This window comes from Microcaecilia unicolor, chromosome 7 (assembly GCF_901765095.1).
Source record: "Microcaecilia unicolor chromosome 7, aMicUni1.1, whole genome shotgun sequence".
Taxonomy (NCBI): domain Eukaryota; kingdom Metazoa; phylum Chordata; class Amphibia; order Gymnophiona; family Siphonopidae; genus Microcaecilia; species Microcaecilia unicolor.
In genome coordinates, this window is record NC_044037.1 from 110030419 (window position 1) to 110050314 (window position 19896).

General features: G+C 44.1%; 1 protein-coding gene across 13 annotated transcripts in view; it reads left to right on the forward strand.

Annotated features, from left to right (window-relative positions):
* Positions 1 to 18769, forward strand: part of HSD3B7 (hydroxy-delta-5-steroid dehydrogenase, 3 beta- and steroid delta-isomerase 7) — a 266144-nt gene extending 247375 nt beyond the window's left edge. For 12 of the 13 annotated variants that reach the window (XM_030210365.1, XM_030210366.1, XM_030210367.1 and 9 more), the window contains one exon: positions 14932 to 18769. In XM_030210365.1, coding sequence (XP_030066225.1) covers positions 14932 to 15356 — 425 coding nt within the window. In that variant the 3' untranslated portion in view covers positions 15357 to 18769. Of the gene's footprint in view, positions 1 to 4725; positions 4985 to 14931 lie in introns of those variants that run through there. The other variant, XM_030210377.1, reaches the window with a different exon arrangement.
* The last annotated feature ends 1127 nt before the right edge of the window (positions 18770 to 19896 follow it).

The window sequence follows — 19896 nt, forward strand, 5'->3', positions numbered from 1 at the left end:
TCCTCAGGACATACCTAACCTGTCAGGTTTCAGGATACCCACAATGAATACGCATGAGATAAATTTGCACGCATTACTTCTATTGTATTTAAATGTATACAGTGGTGGAAATAAGTATTTGATCCCTTGCTGATTTTGTAAGTTTGCCCACTGACAAAGACATGAGCAGCCCATAATTGAAGGGTAGGTTATTGGTAACAGTGAGAGATAGCACATCACAAATTAAATCCGGAAAATCACATTGTGGAAAGTATATGAATTTTCCGGGGCTTCTATTGGTCCAATTTGGTCCAATGGAAGCTTTTCAGGGGCTTCTATTGGTCCAATTTGGTCCAATAGAAGCTTTTCAGGGGCGGGGTTGATGTCGGGGTGGGGCCAATGACGTCAGGGGCAGGTTTTGGCGACATGGGAGGCGGGGTTTGACTTTGGGTGGGTTTAGGGCTGGTTTTGGGCTGGGAAAAATTTTCCCATCTAGCAACCCTGTTCTTGACCCAGCACAAAGAGAGAAGCCACTACAGCTAGCAGGTTCCAGCACAGCCTTCATACTGAACAGCCTTTTCCACCCCCAGCCTCCCTGCATCAAGAGCTGACCCCTCACTTAATAAAGACAGATAAGCAAACAAGCATAGAAGGGCAGAATTTAATGCCTCACAGACAGTACCAGATGAAGTGTCCCTTGCACCAGACACGCAGGAACAGCCAGAGGGCAATGCAGGGCTCAAGGGTAGAAGAACTTGCCAGTTAACCCAGAAATTCCTGGAAATTTATCGAGCAAAGCAGGAAAAGTATAGCAAGAAACTAATCAAGCGCTGGGGGGAGGTAGAGGAAAACATGCATTTTGCTTCAAAGGCAGGGGCAGACAAGGATGCCTGTCAGTCATCAATAGAGACCAGCTATGCATGCTACCAGTGAAAGGCAGTTCTTAGATGAGACAAATACAGATCAGAGTCTTGTGAGAAAAGCAGTCCAAGAAGCAATGGACCAAAAGTGAAACACGGCAGTAGCCAAGGCTTGAAAGGAAAACAGCAAGTGCAACCGTAGATCCACAAGACAGTACCTCCCTGCGCCCTCACTCCCTTGTCCAAAAGCTCAAGGTCCTGGCCACGTGCAACAAACCGCTCCAGCCACTCAAAAGCTAGAGAGGCGGCCCTCGAGGCGAGGGCCTTGGCAGAGATGGCCAAAGCTCGCCACCGCATCAGTGAACAATAAACCGTCCTGAAGTTAAAATGAGCTGCGCTGGAAGCTGAAGAAGTATGCAGAAGGGCCAAAGTGGAGGCTGAGGAAGCATGCCGGAAGGCTGAGGCTGCATGTAAAAGGGCTGAGCTGGACATTATGTTAGAAGCGCTCCAGCAAGAGGAAGAGATAGCGGCACTTGAGGCAAAGGCCAAAGTCTTAGAAGCTGCTGTGGGTCAGAACCACGGAAAGAACCAACTCAGCCACTTTGCCTCTGAAGACTACACTCCACGAACCAAAACATATGCGACGGCACATACCCCATCACCTACTAGCTCTTTGAAGCAGTTCGAGTCAGAAGAACCCTCATATCCTGAGGAACCTGATCTACTTTCATCAGAGTTTAATGCACCTGAAATGAGCAAGCCCAAGGCAGAACGCACCACGGAGGCAGGCCCGGACGACAGTGACCCACACGCATGCACGCACATGGATGCACTACCACTCGCTCCAGAAAGATGCGCTAACAGAGACGCTCCATCTCAGCCATAGAGTCTGAGCCTTCGCACAGGGTGGGGGCAAGAGAGACCCGAGCAAGAACACTCATCGCAAAGTCTGAGCCCTCACACAGGGTGGAGGCAAAAGGGACCCGAGCAAGAACGCTCATCGCAAAGTCTGAGCCCTCACACAGGGTGGAGGCAAAAGGGACACGAGCAAGAACGCTCATCGCAAAGTCTGAGCCTTCACACAGAGCGGGGGCAAAAAAGACATGAGCAAGAACGCTCATCGCAGAGTCTGAGCCTTCACACAAGACGGGGCAAAAGAGACACGAGCAAGAATGCTCATCACAGAGTCTGAGCCTTCGAACAGAGCGGGGGCAAGAGAGACCCGAGCAAGCACGCTCATCGCAGAGTCAGAGCCTTCACACAGGATGGGGGCAAAAGAGACCCGAGCAAGAACGCTCATCGCAGAGTCTGAGCCTTCACACAGGACAGGGGCAAAAGAGACACGAGCAAGAACGCTTATCGCATAGTCTGAGCCTTCAAACAGGATGGGGGCAAAAGAGACCGGAGCAGTCGCTCTCAAGCAGGATATCAGCTGAACTCCCTTGGTCTAAACCAGAGGGAGCTGGACAGCACACTCCTCATCAGGCGTCAGAGAGGCGCAAGCCAACCAACCGGCAGTGACGTCAGCTGCTTGACTTGAAGCCACAGCAAGAGATGAGCCAGCAGAGTGACCAGCAAAGATCTGGGGAGCGCAGAGCTTACCCAGTCCAATGACCATCCCGAGCGCTACAGGGCGGGGAAATCCAATTCCAAGGATGCCATAGTGAGTATGAAGCTTACTCCTAAGCAAGAGATGTACACGATGCCACACGGGCTGGGAAAGGAAACAGCTACATGTGTAGAAGAATTGAATTCAGATCATCCCGCCAAAGATGGCAAAGTACCTATCAAGTGTATAGAACATGGCAACGACCAGAGCGTCTATGCCATGCACCCAGATGGTGCCGAACCGAACTCTAACCCCGAGTCGAATCATGGCGGGGAAACGGAGGAAGAGAAGCTACCAACATTCCAAGCCACTCCGAGATGCACGAAGGTGTGTGAAGGAAACCGCGAAGGGAGATGCCGCACCAAGACATGCTTGACCGAAGTGCACCTTGAAGGATGGCGTGACAGAGCAGCCAAAACGTACGTCATCATAGATGAGCAGAGCAACAGGTCCCTCACAAGATCAGAGCGCCATGACCTGTTCGACATCCACCAAAACAACTCCCCAGACAACATCAAAACTTGTGCAAGGGCCGTACAGACGGCAGGGCAAGCAGCAAGCGGTTAAGTGATAGAGGCTATGAATGGTGACACCACGCCATGGTCACCCACATGGGCTGAACGTGACCAGATACCAGATGACAAGAGTGAGATTCCCACGCTATGGGCTGCCTGGAATCACCCTTACCTGAGGCCCACAACCGACCAGCTTGCACACTTGAATCCAGATGCTGAAATCTCGCTCTTGCCAGACAGAGATGCACCAGAACCCCTGGACATCCGTGAATCATGCAAGAGCCCACACAGTGCTCCCTATGCACATCCACTCAACTTGGGTTGGACAACAGTAGGCGATGCCTGCCCCAAGCGAACAAGAAAGTCAAATGTAAAGGTACTTTACATCAATGTCCTAGAAAGCGGGTGCTCTTCCTTGTTCGAGCCACGTACCAACCACCTAACCACCAAAGAAGCTCCCGCCTAGAAGGAACAGAACATGGTCCCAACGCTCTACAAAACAGTCTCTCCAGCAGACTTAGGAGAACATCTGGGAAGCTCAGTGTTCCAGAACACCAAAGATGGAGACGAACCTGCCTTCTCCATAAAAGATAGAGTTCCTGAACATAATGAGTACAGAGTTCAGTAAAGATGAGTCATTCCCTTCAGTAGACCGTGCCACAGACCTGAAAGACCTAGTCTTGGGTGTGGACATACCCTCATTTCAACACCACCTGGGCCTAAGCTGGGAATTGTTAAGATATAATACAGCCAGAGACCCCCACTGGAATAGTGGAGGGCAGAGCCATAGAGCTCAGGCTACTAGAGACACTGGCCAAGTCAGAAATCTGATGACTAGCATGGCTAGGGGCTTGCTGGAAAAGCATGGCCTAGTTTTTAGCCCAGATTGAGGCCTGATGGAAAGGCCAAGTGCAGTTATTAAACCTAGACTAAGGCCTGAATGATCTGAATTGGAAAAGTTAGGTCAAGAAAATCTGAGATCAAAATGGAAGTTATAAAACTGTAAAATGGATTTCTATCTCTGCATCTAAGTTAAGAAAAAAGTTGTCTTCTTGAAAAATCTGCAGGTGCAAAGGAAATGACTTTCCAGTTAAGCAAGATTGTGGTCAGCTAGTTTTAAGTAAACAAGTATAACATTGGAGCGAATGGGTCCCATTAGTTACAATGGGACCAGGAGAGTATAAAAGACAGGGAGATTTTGGGCGTGTCAGAAGACCTTTCGAAGTGCTAGATGAGATGCTGCCCGTCTGTCCCCCCATCTGCTTGTACACCTGATCTTGCTGAATTATTGTGGTAAGCTATAATAAAGTTAATTATCCTTACAACTTCTCCTCTCACTCCTTTCTATGAAATATCTAGAGACTTAAATAAACTCTTGGGTTAAAATGCTAGCTAAGAATACACATAAGTCCATGGACATTGGTACCGAGTCAGATAAGCGCAGGTACTTTATAGATAACAGCCTTCAGAGGAACCTCTCTGGTAAATGGCAGCTTACCAGTGAGGGTCTTCATGGGTCTATCCAACCCTAATTAAAAACAGAATTCACCTTTTGGGTCTCCACCCAGCTGCAACAGCGCACCCAACGGAGTATCCTGTCTACAGTGAATGGCCCGTATGATCCACCACCAAGATTTTGCTTCCTGGACCACCTGAAGAAGCACAAGCACAGAGAGTCGCCATCCTCCCATGAAAACCAAAGACTCAAAGACTCTCTCTGTCTTTTGTGTTGTCTAGTGTTGTTGTCTGTCTCTCATTTCAGCTCCTGTGTGATGAAGATGACGACCCTACAGCCAGTGTCACGACTGTGGTCGTGATCCTTCTCTGTCCCGAGGGTCAGCTGCTGTCCTGGCTACAGTGCGTTGTTTCTTTCCTGTGTGTTTCAAGCCTCACTTTGGGTTCTGTTTATTTCCTGCCTCTGTCTTGTTTAAAAGGAAGTGTAGCACTTCTACCTTGTTCATAGTCTGTGTGCCTGTGGGCACTTCTGCTTCTGTTCTTCTCGGTCTGTTTGTGTGCTAGGTTCAGCCTCCAGCTGTAGTTCTGTTGTTTGTGTGGGTCAGCTTTGTGTCCTGCCTAGTCTGCCTTGCTTGTTCTAGTCCCCCTGTACCTTAGCTTCAGCCTTAGTTCTGTTGTTTGTCTGTGTAGGTCAGCTTTGTGTCCTGCCTAGTCTGCCTTGCTTGTTCTAGTCCCCCTGTACCTTAGCTTCAGCCTTAGTCCTGTTGTTTGTCTGTGTGGGCCAGCTTTGTATCCCACTTGTGTCTGTCCTGGTTGTCTTCAGCTCCAGTCCCCTGCCTGCCTGTCTCTGCTTTCAGCTCCTGTTCCTGCCAACCTTGCTCCAGCGGTCTGAATCCTGTTCCTGTCCAGCTTGTTCGAGTATCCTGAACCCTGTTCCAGCATCCTGAATCCTGTTCCTGCTAAGCCAAATCCATCCCAGCATCTGGTTCCAGCCAAGCCAAGCTTGTTAGTCCAGTCGTGCTTGGGAGGTTTTGCCTCCTGCTGCTGTTCGACAACAATAGGCCAAGGACTCACGTTGTTCCAGAGTTCGTGACTGTTTGTTTGAAGCCTGGGATCGTGTCAGCCGGCGGACTGCCTGAATGTCAATAATGGACTTTGCATGCGATTAATTTGATAAATTTTGATAATAAGGATAATGGTATCTACCGATACCAGGCGGGGAGTGTTCTGTCCTCTGACAGCCTCGCACTAGTTTATAATGTGATCCTAAAATGTGTTTAATGCCGTTACTGTTATTCTCATGTCTAAGCAGGGGCGTATCTGCGTGGGGCCACAGGGGCCTGGGCCCCCGCAGATTTCGCCCTGGACCCCCTACCGCCGCCAACCCTCCCCCGCCGTTGCTGTCACCTACCTTCGCTGGCGGGGGACCCCAACCCCCGCCAGCCGAGGTCCACTTCCTTCTGCCGCTGCCGGCTGCCTTTAAAAGAATTCCTTCAGCTGGCGGGGGACCCCCAACCCCCGCCAGCCAAGCCGAGGTCCTTTCATTTCTTCCACTGCAGTCTGCAGCGACGTCAGACTCAGAAGAAACTTTCGGCGCCAGCTTTGCAGACTGCAGTGGAAGAAATGAAAGGACCTCGGCTTGGCTGGCGGGGGTTGGGGGTCCCCCGCCAGCTGAAGGAATTCTTTTAAAGGCAGCCGGCAGCGGCAGGAGGAAGCAGACCTCGGCTGGCGGGGGTTGGGGTCCCCCGCCAGCGAACGTAGGCGACAGCAACGGCGGGGGGAGATTGGCAATTGCAGCGGCTGGGGGGAGGGGGATTGGCGGCGGGGGGGGGGCTATAATGTGCCCCCTCACTCTGGCCCTGGTCCCCCCTACCACTGCAGTTCAGATACGCCCCTGTGTCTAAGGACTATCATTGCTGCAGTTCTCACTCTGCAAAGGTACGTGAGCAAGGCATTGTGTGTAATGTAGTACACAAGCAATGCAACCACACTTGTTTGGCTGTGTAAGAACTCTTACCACTGGCTGTGAGGCTGCCCAGACCTCCTCTCTCTCTCTGCCAAGCTTGGCTCTTTTGTCTTCCTGCTATCATCATCTGGTCATTCTCACTATCTCTGTCCTGGGAGGTCAGCCAGGCATGACCTTTCCCTCCAATCGAGGGCCGTCCTGTTGGACCACCCTTGCCACCCTACGGCAGGCTCTGTCCCAGTTGGTCTTTAACTCCTCCTCCCTGGGCTTGTGAGTCTTCTTGACCCCCCCCCCCCCCTGCCTCTCTGGCCATGAGGCATTTACCATCTTGCATCTGGCCAGTACTTATCCTGCTCCCAACTCCCTGGAATGAACCTGGGTTTTTACCTTGAAAATATCTCCTCCCTAACGAGATATCGCACATTCCAGTCACCCAGCTTTGAACCATTTCTACCTGTCAACTATCTTTCTCCCCTGCAATAAAGCTACCTGTCCTCAGATCTCCACCTCCAACTGCTCTCAGATGAAGGAGTCTGTGTGCCCTGGAGCAGCACTTCTGAACATCTGTCTGTGAGTAAATTATCTGTGATTTATTCAAATAAAGAGGCTTCATAAAAATAATAGAGACTCCAGGTGTGACTGTGTGCCAAGGTTATACTCTAAGATATTGAGACTTTAAGTTAACAAGCCTCAAGAGTCTTAACACAGCATGCCAGTGATAACAAAGATGAAGATGCAAGTAATGAGTTAGTTATACAGCACTACTTTTAAAGCAGATGATGACGATAAAGTATATTTTGCTATACAGAAGTCAAGTATTTCAGACAGAGATTCCCTTGATCAACACCTGTGGATCCAGTCAGAAGACATCAGTAGTTTTTCAGCCTGGTCTGACTTGAACAATCCTTTTTATTAGACTGAGCATTCCATTTCCTGCCAGTGCAGTTGTTGAACCTTTTTAGCTGTCCTGGATTAATGACTCACAAGCACACTCACATGAGTAACGGTCATTTTCAAAATTTAGTGCAATCCCCCATTTTTCCTAAGAAGAACATGCAAGAACTCTACAGAGTTTCTGGGAGGAAGAAGTGAAGCTCATGGGTGGACTGAGATCCATCCCAGGGTGTGTGTGTGTTGGGGGGGGGGGGGGAGGTTGGGATAAGTTGCAGAGGGAAAATGTTTCTTGGGTTTGATTGATGGTTAGGTGGAGTTTAGAGGAAATAAAAGTTAAGGTTTAGCAGAGCATGAGGTCTTTGGTTGCCTGTACCCCCACTGAGACCCTAGAGGAGTGGGGGAGTCCTGGATGGGTTCAAGAAACTAAGGCTGACCAAAGGGGTGGTTTCTGCTAATTCCAGCATTAACCATGAGAAGGAGGAGTGCTCCAGGTGAGAAAAAGGGGATCCCAGCCTGGGAGAAGGAGCAGTGAAGAGCTGTTCGGAGCCAAAGGTAGTAGTCTGGAGAGGTACTGGTCTGATCCAAACAGGAAAATCTGCTCCTGCTGCACAAGTCCTGCAGGCACAGCCTTAGATTGTTTCACCAAGAAGGGATGGGTATGGACAGGAAGAGCTGTAAACATGTATGTACTGTGGGATTTTAAATTGCCTTTGAGAAGATACAATTAAATAAACTAATGGAACTTGCTAATCTTCTTTTCTCAAGTCTACTATAAATAGCAAGACAATAACCCTCTATTATTCCAATTTTATAGAAGAATCGGCTTCAGACACTCAGTGAGCGTATTATAAAAGTATTTAGCTCACTGACTCTTACCGGTGGCTTCCATATTCATGTAATAAGCCTACCTCGAGTATCCTCATAAGCCTTAGACTTCTATTTTTTTTTCCTTTTTTCGTTTTTTCGTGTCACTTTTTAATATTCTACTTAAAAGGTACACTTATCTGCTGCTCTCCATATAGGACTTTCGGTACGCCCTACAGCGAGCTCCCGTTTCGCCACCAGCTTCATAAGGAGCAGTACCGTTTCAAATCTAAACATAAAGAAAACAGCTTGTTACATTCGGAAAAAGGGTAGAGGTAATCATTTACCTTAAGCCTAGGAACTTACTTGAGATCTTCCTATACTTTCTAACTTGCAGCGTCTTTTCATTCTAAGATGGAGGACGCTGTCTTTTATGACGTCGGCCCTACTTGGCCACTCCTATTCTAATTAGAATTTAAAGAGATAGACCGACTTGCCTCAAAGAAAGACTTTCCAGTCTATCCTTGCATTAAGTCCCTTAGGATCTAAAGTTTGCAGTCTATGTATCCACCTTTGCTCTTTACGAATTAATGTCTTGTTTCTATCCCCTCCTCGTTGAGATATAGGGACATGCTCAATAGCAATGCATTTGAAATCCTCAAATTTATGCATTTTTTCTATACTATGCTTCACTAAAGGTGCTTCTTTCCGTGCCACTTTTAGATTATGTTTATGATCTGTTAGACGTAGTTTCAATTGTCGAGTAGTTTTTCCCACATATATTTTTGGGCAAGGACACACCATGATGTATACAACATGTGTAGATTTACATGTGGTGTTACTTGTTAACTTGTATACTCTATCATCAATAGGATTTATAAATTGATTTGTAATTAACATGCTGGGGCAGAAACTACATTTCCCACAATGCGAATGTCCCATATCATCCCGCTCTGGTTCCTTGTGTTTCTGAAGCAATTCTCTCAGATTCCTATCTCTACTATGTGCTATCCGTAGTCTATGGTGGAGAAACACAGGGTGCGCTTGAATTAGTCGCCAGTGTCGTCTGATAATTTTAGTGGCCATCTGGGTCCCGTGAGTGTATCTCAATATGCACGTACAGTGGGGGAAATAAGTATTTGATCCCTTGCTGATTTTGTAAGTTTGCCCACTGACAAAGACATGAGCAGCCCATAATTGAAGGGTAGGTTATTGGTAACAGTGAGAGATAGCACATCACAAATTAAATCCGGAAAATCACATTGTAGAAAGTATATGAATTTATTTGCATTCTGCAGAGGGAAATAAGTATTTGATCCCCCACCAACCAGTAAGAGATCTGGCCCCTACAGACCAGGTAGATGCTCCAAATCAACTCGTTACCTGCATGACAGACAGCTGTCGGCAATGGTCACCTGTATGAAAGACACCTGTCCACAGACTCAGTGAATCAGTCAGACTCTAACCTCTACAAAATGGCCAAGAGCAAGGAGCTGTCTAAGAATGTCAGGGACAAGATCATACACCTGCACAAGGCTGGAATGGGCTACAAAACCATCAGTAAGACGCTGGGCGAGAAGGAGACAACTGTTGGTGCCATAGTAAGAAAATGGAAGAAGTACAAAATGACTGTCAATCGACAAAGATCTGGGGCTCCATGCAAAATCTCACCTCGTGGGGTATCCTTGATCATGAGGAAGGTTAGAAATCAGCCTACAACTACAAGGGGGGAACTTGTCAATGATCTCAAGGCAGCTGGGACCACTGTCACCACGAAAACCATTGGTAACACATTACGACATAACGGATTGCAATCCTGCAGTGCCCGCAAGGTCCCCCTGCTCCGGAAGGCACATGTGACGGCCCGTCTGAAGTTTGCCAGTGAACACCTGGATGATGCCGAGAGTGATTGGGAGAAGGTGCTGTGGTCAGATGAGACAAAAATTGAGCTCTTTGGCATGAACTCAACTCGCCGTGTTTGGAGGAAGAGAAATGCTGCCTATGACCCAAAGAACACCGTCCCCACTGTCAAGCATGGAGGCGGAAATGTTATGTTTTGGGGGTGTTTCTCTGCTAAGGGCACAGGACTACTTCACCGCATCAATGGGAGAATGGATGGGGCCATGTACCGTACAATTCTGAGTGACAACCTCCTTCCCTCCGCCAGGGCCTTAAAAATGGGTCGTGGCTGGGTCTTCCAGCAAGACAATGACCCAAAACATACAGCCAAGGCAACAAAGGAGTGGCTCAGGAAGAAGCACATTAGGGTCATGGAGTGGCCTAGCCAGTCACCAGACCTTAATCCCATTGAAAACTTATGGAGGGAGCTGAAGCTGCGAGTTGCCAAGCGACAGCCCAGAACTCTTAATGATTTAGAGATGATCTGCAAAGAGGAGTGGACCAAAATTCCTCCTGACATGTGTGCAAACCTCATCATCAACTACAGAAGACGTCTGACCGCTGTGCTTGCCAACAAGGGTTTTGCCACCAAGTATTAGGTCTTGTTTGCCAGAGGGATCAAATACTTATTTCCCTCTGCAGAATGCAAATAAATTCATATACTTTCCACAATGTGATTTTCCGGATTTAATTTGTGATGTGCTATCTCTCACTGTTACCAATAACCTACCCTTCAATTATGGGCTGCTCATGTCTTTGTCAGTGGGCAAACTTACAAAATCAGCAAGGGATCAAATACTTATTTCCCCCACTGTATGTAAATCTGTTTCCTTAATAACATCATTTTGTCGTGAGGTTAACAGTTGTTCTCGGTGATTGTTTTTTGCTCTAATATATGCCCGATCTAGAACATTTTTGGGGTAACCACGGTCTTCAAATTTTTCCACTACTTCTTTTGCTCTATGTTTGTATTCCTTTTGATCACTACAGATTCTTTTGTATCTTAGAAGCTGTGAAAATGGAAGACTTTCTTTGGTATTCCTAGGATGATTACTGGAATAGTGCAACAACGTATTTCGATCAGTAGGTTTAACAAACACTGTAGTATGAAATCGATTTTGTTGTTGTATCACTTTTACATCCAGGAACGTTATTTGTTCCAAAGAATATTGCATGGTAAACTTGATGTTAACATCCCTTAGGTTTAACCATTGGAAAAAGTCAAACAAATCTTTTTCTCCTCCTTGCCAGTATTACATTAGGCAATAATTTTTGTGGCAAGGAGGAGAAAAAGATTTGTTTGACTTTTTCCAATGGTTAAACCTAAGGGATGTTAACATCAAGTTTACCATGCAATATTCTTTGGAACAAATAACGTTCCTGGATGTAAAAGTGATACAACAACAAAATCGATTTCATACTACAGTGTTTGTTAAACCTACTGATCGAAATACGTTGTTGCACTATTCCAGTAATCATCCTAGGAATACCAAAGAAAGTCTTCCATTTTCACAGCTTCTAAGATACAAAAGAATCTGTAGTGATCAAAAGGAATACAAACATAGAGCAAAAGAAGTAGTGGAAAAATTTGAAGACCGTGGTTACCCCAAAAATGTTCTAGATCGGGCATATATTAGAGCAAAAAACAATCACCGAGAACAACTGTTAACCTCACGACAAAATGATGTTATTAAGGAAACAGATTTACATACGTGCATATTGAGATACACTCACGGGACCCAGATGGCCACTAAAATTATCAGACGACACTGGCGACTAATTCAAGCGCACCCTGTGTTTCTCCACCATAGACTACGGATAGCACATAGTAGAGATAGGAATCTGAGAGAATTGCTTCAGAAACACAAGGAACCAGAGCGGGATGATATGGGACATTCGCATTGTGGGAAATGTAGTTTCTGCCCCAGCATGTTAATTACAAATCAATTTATAAATCCTATTGATGATAGAGTATACAAGTTAACAAGTAACACCACATGTGAATCTACACATGTTGTATACATCATGGTGTGTCCTTGCCCAAAAATATATGTGGGAAAAACTACTCGACAATTGAAACTACGTCTAACAGATCATAAACATAATCTAAAAGTGGCACGGAAAGAAGCACCTTTAGTGAAGCATAGTATAGAAAAAATGCATAAATTTGAGGATTTCAAATGCATTGCTATTGAGCATGTCCCTATATCTCAACGAGGAGGGGATAGAAACAAGACATTAATTCGTAAAGAGCAAAGGTGGATACATAGACTGCAAACTTTAGATTCTAAGGGACTTAATGCAAGGATAGACTGGAAAGTCTTTCTTTGAGGCAAGTCGGTCTATCTCTTTAAATTCTAATTAGAATAGGAGTGGCCAAGTAGGGCCGACGTCATAAAAGACAGCGTCCTCCATCTTAGAATGAAAAGACGCTGCAAGTTAGAAAGTATAGGAAGATCTCAAGTAAGTTCCTAGGCTTAAGGTAAATGATTACCTCTACCCTTTTTCCGAATGTAACAAGCTGTTTTCTTTATGTTTAGATTTGAAACGGTACTGCTCCTTATGAAGCTGGTGGCGAAACGGGAGCTCGCTGTAGGGCGTACCGAAAGTCCTATATGGAGAGCAGCAGATAAGTGTACCTTTTAAGTAGAATATTAAAAAGTGACACGAAAAAACGAAAAAAGGAAAAAAAATAGAAGTCTAAGGCTTATGAGGATACTCGAGGTAGGCTTATTACATGAATATGGAAGCCACCGGTAAGAGTCAGTGAGCTAAATACTTTTATAATACGCTCACTGAGTGTCTGAAGCCGATTCTTCTATAAAATTGGAATAATAGAGGGTTATTGTCTTGCTATTTATAGTAGCTTTGAGAAGATACACCATATCCCTAAAATGGTTTGGATTATAATTTGCATTTGACATCAAATGGATTATAAATCAACTGTTTGTTCATAGAACGATTTAAACTGCTTGTTACAGAGTTCAGTAAAGTTTGGTTTTGCATGAAACTACAAATCCTTGGTGTGGATTCCTTGGAAGAGAGAGTGAAGAGCTTACTCCCAGACTGTTCAAGGGTACCCAGTATAAAGCACAATTTAATACCTTATGGCCTTCCGGATTTTTGTCTGGCCCCTGCCTGCACCCAAGCTTGAGTGAGAAAACTGAACTGTGAGTGAAGTGTGGACAGAGTGTGTTTTGTGACCCAGATTGGCCTTGGAAGTGATCTGATCGAGTTAGACCCAGATTACATTAGTTTTACTAAAAGCAAAGTGGATTGAATTGTAGAGCAGTAAAGTTATTGAGAAAAACATTAACAATTGTTGCGTTCATTGTAGTTGCAGTACTTTTACTTTTTAGTCAAAAAGTATTACATTAGGCAATAATTTTAAATTTTTTTTATGTGCTCTTCATTGTACTTTTTACTTTTACTTAAGTATTAAAACATGCATTTATTTTTACTTTTACTTAAGTAACTGAACCTAGTACTTTGAACAACACTGTCCTTAGTCCTGGAAACTTGGAGAAGTGCATTACAATAGTCAAGCTTTGATATAATCAGGGAATGAACAATAACTTGAAGGGCAGAAGTAGAAAAAAAGATACAGGTAGGATATACCATACACATTCCCTCTTCGTTTCCTTTTCACAAATCATGTGTGCAGCAGAATTCACAGATCCATAGGAATATGGCAGGGGTCATGATGTGAACAATTTTTTGTGATAGATCCCAGAACTGAACTGCCAAAAAGGCATCATGCATATTTGAGAATCATTTCAGAAGAAACATTTTTGTTGTAGTTTTAGATCCTGAATTACCTCCATCTCCTCACTGCTTAAGGTTGAGCTGTACCCTCACCTGGAAGTCTCTGTACAACTCAGATCGATGCAAGTTTAGTTTATTATTATTAGGATATCAAGCACTCTAGGCATACCTTTAATCTTGCACCTTGTGCCATGGCCCCTTGTAATTTACCTACAATTGACCCTAGCTCCCCTGGAGACCTTACCCTGGTGTGTCCTCTGGAAGCTTGGCCCCTGGGCTCAGCAGCAAGAAGGACACAATAGCATGCCCTCCGCTTTGTGAGGACAGTCTCATAGTATGAGCCTCGAAGACATGCCTGCAGGGTCACCAGGAAGGAGAGAATTTAAAATACATGCTCTCTGCCTTTGCTGTCCCCCAAACTTTCAGCTCTAGTTGATTACCAAGTTCACCTAATGGAAACACTGGCCCTGTGTACTGTTTTAGGAACGACACAATCAAAGGCTATTGATGGCTCCATTCTACCTTGAAATCAATAAATGGTGATCAATTCCAACACACTTGTCTGTTCAGGAAATCTTTATCAGCAATTCTTAATTTTTCTTCATTTTTTAACCATTAACGGAAGGGGGAAAAAGCCTCAGTTGTTGCTGAAACCGTTCTACCTTGGACATACTGATTCAGTCCTGGTTTTACCGCTCTACATGTGTGGACATGTACTTATTAAGGAAATCAGAACTACGTGTCCGTGTTTATAATGGGGGTAAAACCAGCATTCATTCAGCTTGCCTATGGTACCATGGAGTTGTCTGATAATCATAAGGTACTGAATGTGATAAAAGTTTCACTGAGAAGCGAAATCTCACAATCCACCAAAGTATCCACACAGGAATCAAACCGTTTACATGTACATGTACTGAGTGTGGTAAAAGCTTCAATACGAAGACAAATCTGACTACGCACCAGAGAATCACACCGGAGTCAAACCATTTATATGTACTGAGTGTGGTACTCTCCAATAGGCTGAGTACTAATTCTGAATGTATTGGGGGTGTTGCTAAGCAACTGGATTATAACTGAGTCTACCCTGAGGCATAGAGTTAGTGTGTGTTATATGCTATGCCAATTGCTATGAACATTCAAATTAACCATGTATTCTCCACTTTGCTTTGCTCATTGTGATTGTAGGGAATGTTGCTTGGATGCATTTGTTAGTGGCACAGAAGATCCAAGAGTCTCCAGCCAGCATTGGGGGTCAGATCTACTACTGCTATGACCACTCCCCCTACAAAAGCTATGATGACTTTAACATGGAGTTTTTATCTGCCTGTGGCATCCGCATGATTGGTTCCCGCCCACTGGTTCCATATTTCTTCCTCTACCTTATGGCTGTCTTCAATGAGCTCCTGCAGTTTCTCCTCAAGCCCTTCTGCATCTATGCTCCTCTACTGAACAAGTATACTCTGGCCGTGGTCAGTACAACCTTCACTGTGCAAACAGACAAGGCTGAGAGGCACTTTGGCTACCGTCCCCTCTACAGCTGGGAAGAAAGTAAGGCCCGCACCATCCATTGGCTTCAAAGCATAGCTGATCTTCATCAAAAAGGGAATTAGGAAAGTGGACTCCATGTGACTGCAGTCGTAATTAACATCCAACCTTAGACCTTTTATCTGAAACACTGTTAGCTATAAAGAAACACCAGCAATGAAAGCTATCTTTTAATTGCATTTTTCACCTTCTGCCCTCATAAGCCTGTGATGTTTCCCTGTCTCTTATTACTTGGTGCATCATCCTTTGTATGGATATGCACATGCAGGGAAGTATTTTAGCATTTGTGCAGACTCACCTATGTTTTTTATTCTTTGTGCTAAGCCTATGGTGTTCAGGTTGCACTAATGAATATGCATGAAATATATTTGCAAATATTTGAAGGATTACATGCAAATATATTTCAAGTTTTCAAGATATCACTAATGTATGTACCCAACTGGATAGAGGGGCACAAGGGCTATTTTGAGCACCACTGCCCAAAATTAGTAGCAAAGGATAATACTGAAGGGAGAGCTGCACACTAGTTGGATGTTATTTTTAAAGAAATGTACTAGCTCAGCTGAGACTGGAATTCAGAAACTTTGTGGTCATCAGCCATTTGAAGAGTGTTTCCACAGCAGCAGTTCTTACCTCTTTCTATTAGAGGATGATCATGATCATATGTCACCTACTGTGGTAAAGTGTTCATATTGGGCCAATTAATGGGTTTTCCTAAATGGTGGGACACTGTAGAGTGGAAGGAGGGGATTTCCTTCCGACCTCTGCTTGGTACAGCATGGAATGAATGTCTTCATCTAACTTGGCTTTCAGCAGTAATATCACAACTGAGCTGGCCTGTGGATGTCATTTTCTCTCCAGTAGGCTAATTCTAGTGATGTCACTGCAATCTGAGCCAGTCAACACCTTTGCTGTAGAAGAAGGAGCTTGCCCACCATGGGCATAGTCACAGGTGGGCCATGGTGGATAAAGGCCCACCCAGCAGTGACATAGGTGTGATGTGGCTGAGGGGAATCCCCAAGGCCTTCCAGCTGAAGACTCCCAATATCTCTCTCTCCCCTCCCCCCAGGTGATCGGGGCTCTCTTAACTCCACTCCCACAACTTTTAAAGTCCTTTATAAAGTTCTTCACTGGCAATGTTCAACAACTCATACCCGCTGTTCACACCAGCCCTGAGCCTTCACTTTGATACAACTTCCTGTTTCTGGGCCAGGAAGTTGCATCAGAGGGAAGGCTCAGGTCCAGCGCAAGCAGCAAGTGTGAGTTGATGCTTGCTGCTGCCAAAGAACTAAAGGACTTTAAAGATACTGAAAAGCTGGGGAAATGGAGTTAAGAGATCCCCGATCACCTGAGGGTGAGGGGAGGAGGAGATGCTGGGTGGCAGGAGAGGAGTTCTCAGGCCCGCCCAAACTTGGGTGTCTGGCTGTGTTTTTGTTGCCCACATATGGTTTAGTCCCATTGAATGAATAGATTGTATTTCTATTCTTAGTTTAGTTTGTCTATCTGGAAAATGTTCTCAAGAAAGGGGATGATAAAGCTTTGCTGTGAGAAAGGTAGGAGAAGATGGGAGAAGGGAAATGCCTGTGAAATATGGGGATGGACTCCTTTCTGTGCATGGTACAGGGAGAAGGCTTCATCAGTCTGTCACTAGTGTCAAGAAGTTGCTAGAAAGTAGTTTTATTTAAAAAAAAAAAAAAGAATTCTAGTTTAGTGCAAACACTTCATCAGCACTAGAACATTCATTGCCAGAATGTAGCAGTGACTACCTTACAAAATCCTTCAGCCACATTTCACATATTTTTCCATCTCTTCTCTTCTCAACCCTTCTCAAAAATTATGAACTATTACAGGAATACATGGAGCCAGAAATTCTTCTTTCTCCTTATCCAGTTATATAGTTACTTAAAATATTGTACTGGCACAGTATTCTGCCTTATTTAGGGGCTGCATGTAAGTGTTCCCTTCACCTCTTGCCTCTCAGATATCTGATGGAGACCTGCTGAAAACACCAGCAGGAGGCCGAAAGAGCTCCAGAAATCTTCAGCAAAATGTGGCGAGGTCTTAGGTGTATGCTTCACTCAGACCAATTAAGAAAACTCTATAAACACGCAGTTTAAAAGTCATATTTTGTTTTTATAGTATTTACACAACAGTATTAAGCACTTTCAATATTTGTGTTAATGCAACATAATTTGCTTCCATATTTAAAGTGATGGTTTTACTGGCGTTGATAAAACATAATGTATGTAGAAAGGGAAGTTTGAGGTGGTGGAGAGAAGGGTAAATTCCCCGAATTTGTACATTTTTTAGAGTGTGAAAATAAGGGTCAACCACCAAATCACACATGATATCGTTTCTTGGACTAACTTGTACCCTGCTGCTCAGAACTCCCGTGGTAAGCCAATAGGGCTGAAAAAAATGACTTTAGTGACCATGGATGTAAGTAGAGGGAGATCCTGTTAACGTACTCTGGCCCACTTCCTTTAAGGGTCTTGAAGATCAGACTGTTTTAAATTTAGCCCTGTATTGTAATGGTAACCACTGAAGTTTTTGCAAGTGGTGTGATGTGCAGTATTCTTTAAAGTACTAGGTCAAAACACTTAAGTAAAAGTAAAAATAAATGTATATTTTAATACAAAAGTAAAATTACTGTGAAGAATACATTAAAAAATGTACTTAAGTGAAAGTAAAAAAGTTATTGCCTAATATAATACTTTTTGAGTAAAAAGTAAAAGTACCGTAACTACAATGAATGCAACTATTGTTAATGTTTTTATCCCAACAACTTTATTGTGCTACAAGTCAATGCACTTTGCCTTTACTAAAACAAAATTTTGAAAGTGACTGTCATTCATGCAAGTCATTAATCAGCACAGCTAAAAAGGTGATCAACCACTGCACTAGCAGGAAGTGGAAGTGGATTGTTCAGTCTGATAAGAAGTTCCTTCAAATCACGCCAGGCTGCTGTATTACTGATGTCTGCAGGTATTGATCAAGGGAATTTCTGTGTGAAACACTTGACTTCCATATAGCAAAGAATACCTTCATCATCATCATCATTTGCATTAATAGCGCTGTCTAATTCATCAGTCTGTTGTGGTAACAACACGTATCTATTCACCAAGAATTGCAACCTGCTTCAGCTTCATCTCCACTTCAAAGTAACCCAAATCGTCACTGTTTGGCTGGAAACCAGTAACCAGTTCAAGAAGCTCAAAGAACTCCACTGTTCTCATAAGCTATATTCACTAAACAGCAAAATTTAAGAATCAACTGGAGCTGGTGTAATCCCTTTGTAGTCACATTACATTACAAATTGTGTTTATCAACCGCCAGTACCTCAAAGTTCAAGGCGGCTCACAATAAGAAGCTACTGAACATTCTCAGGAATTGATAAATTAATCAGTTACAAGTCTCCAAAACAAATTCTTACTTGGTTAATACACATTTACGAAATAAAAAAGCTTTCAGAGATTTTCAGAACTGTTTGTAGTCCATCGTATATCTCAGCAGTACAGGCAGTTTGTTCGAAGTCTTCACCTCCAAGAATAAAAATGATGTGGCAAATAACTTCTTATTTTTATTTTTATTTGTAGCATTTATACCCCGCTGTTTCCTGCTCGATAGCAGGTTCAGTGCGGCTTACAATGTATGTATAAAAAGTATTACAGAAATAACACAGTGTATGGTTACAAAGTATCCCAGAGGTAACATAATGTATATAACATAATGTATGGGTACAGAATATCGCATAGATAACACAGTTGCATAGGAGGGATAAGAGGAAGAGATGTAAGGGAAAAGAATAAGTTATGGTTAATGTAAATGGTGTGGATTAGGTTCATGAATTAAGTTGGGTCATTTGGGTAGGCTTGTTTGAAGAGGTATGTTTTCAGCAGCTTTCGGAAGGGTAGATGTTCATTGGTTGTCTGGATGTGTCTTGGTATGGTGTTCCAGAGTTGGCTGCCGATAACGGAGAAGTTGGAAGCGTAGTAGGTTTTGTATTTGAGACCTTTGCAATTGGGAAGGTGAAGGTTGAGATATGTTCGAGAAGATTTGGACCCGTTCCTGGCTGGCAGGTTGATTAGATTGGTCATGTAACTTGGAGATTCTCTGTGGAGGATCTTGTGGATCAGTGTGTGGACTTTGAAGTTTATTCGCTCTTTGATAGGGAGCCAGTGGAGTTTTTCACGGAGTGGTGTTGTGCTTTCAAATTGTGATTTACCAAAAATGAGTCTGGCAGCCGTGTTTTGGGCGGTTTGAAGTTTTTTCAGGATGTGGGCTTTGCAGCCGATGAAGATGCTGTTGCAGTAGTCAGCATCTTCATCGGCTGTACTATTATGGTACTGCAGCATTAAGTAATGTTTGGAAGTATCATTTTTTGTTAAAATACTATCCAAACTCAACATATATTGAGGAGCTTGACCATGTAGAATGCATTTCAGTAATCCAGTTTTGGTGTTATCACAGTGTGAGCCTTGTCTTCTCAATGTACGTAGTCCACAACATAGTTGTTACAGATGATAGAGGCAGCTCCTGAAAGTTGTTTAGATTTGGGGGATCAGCATAGGTGTTGAGTCTAGCTGTACCTCAAGGTTCATGACC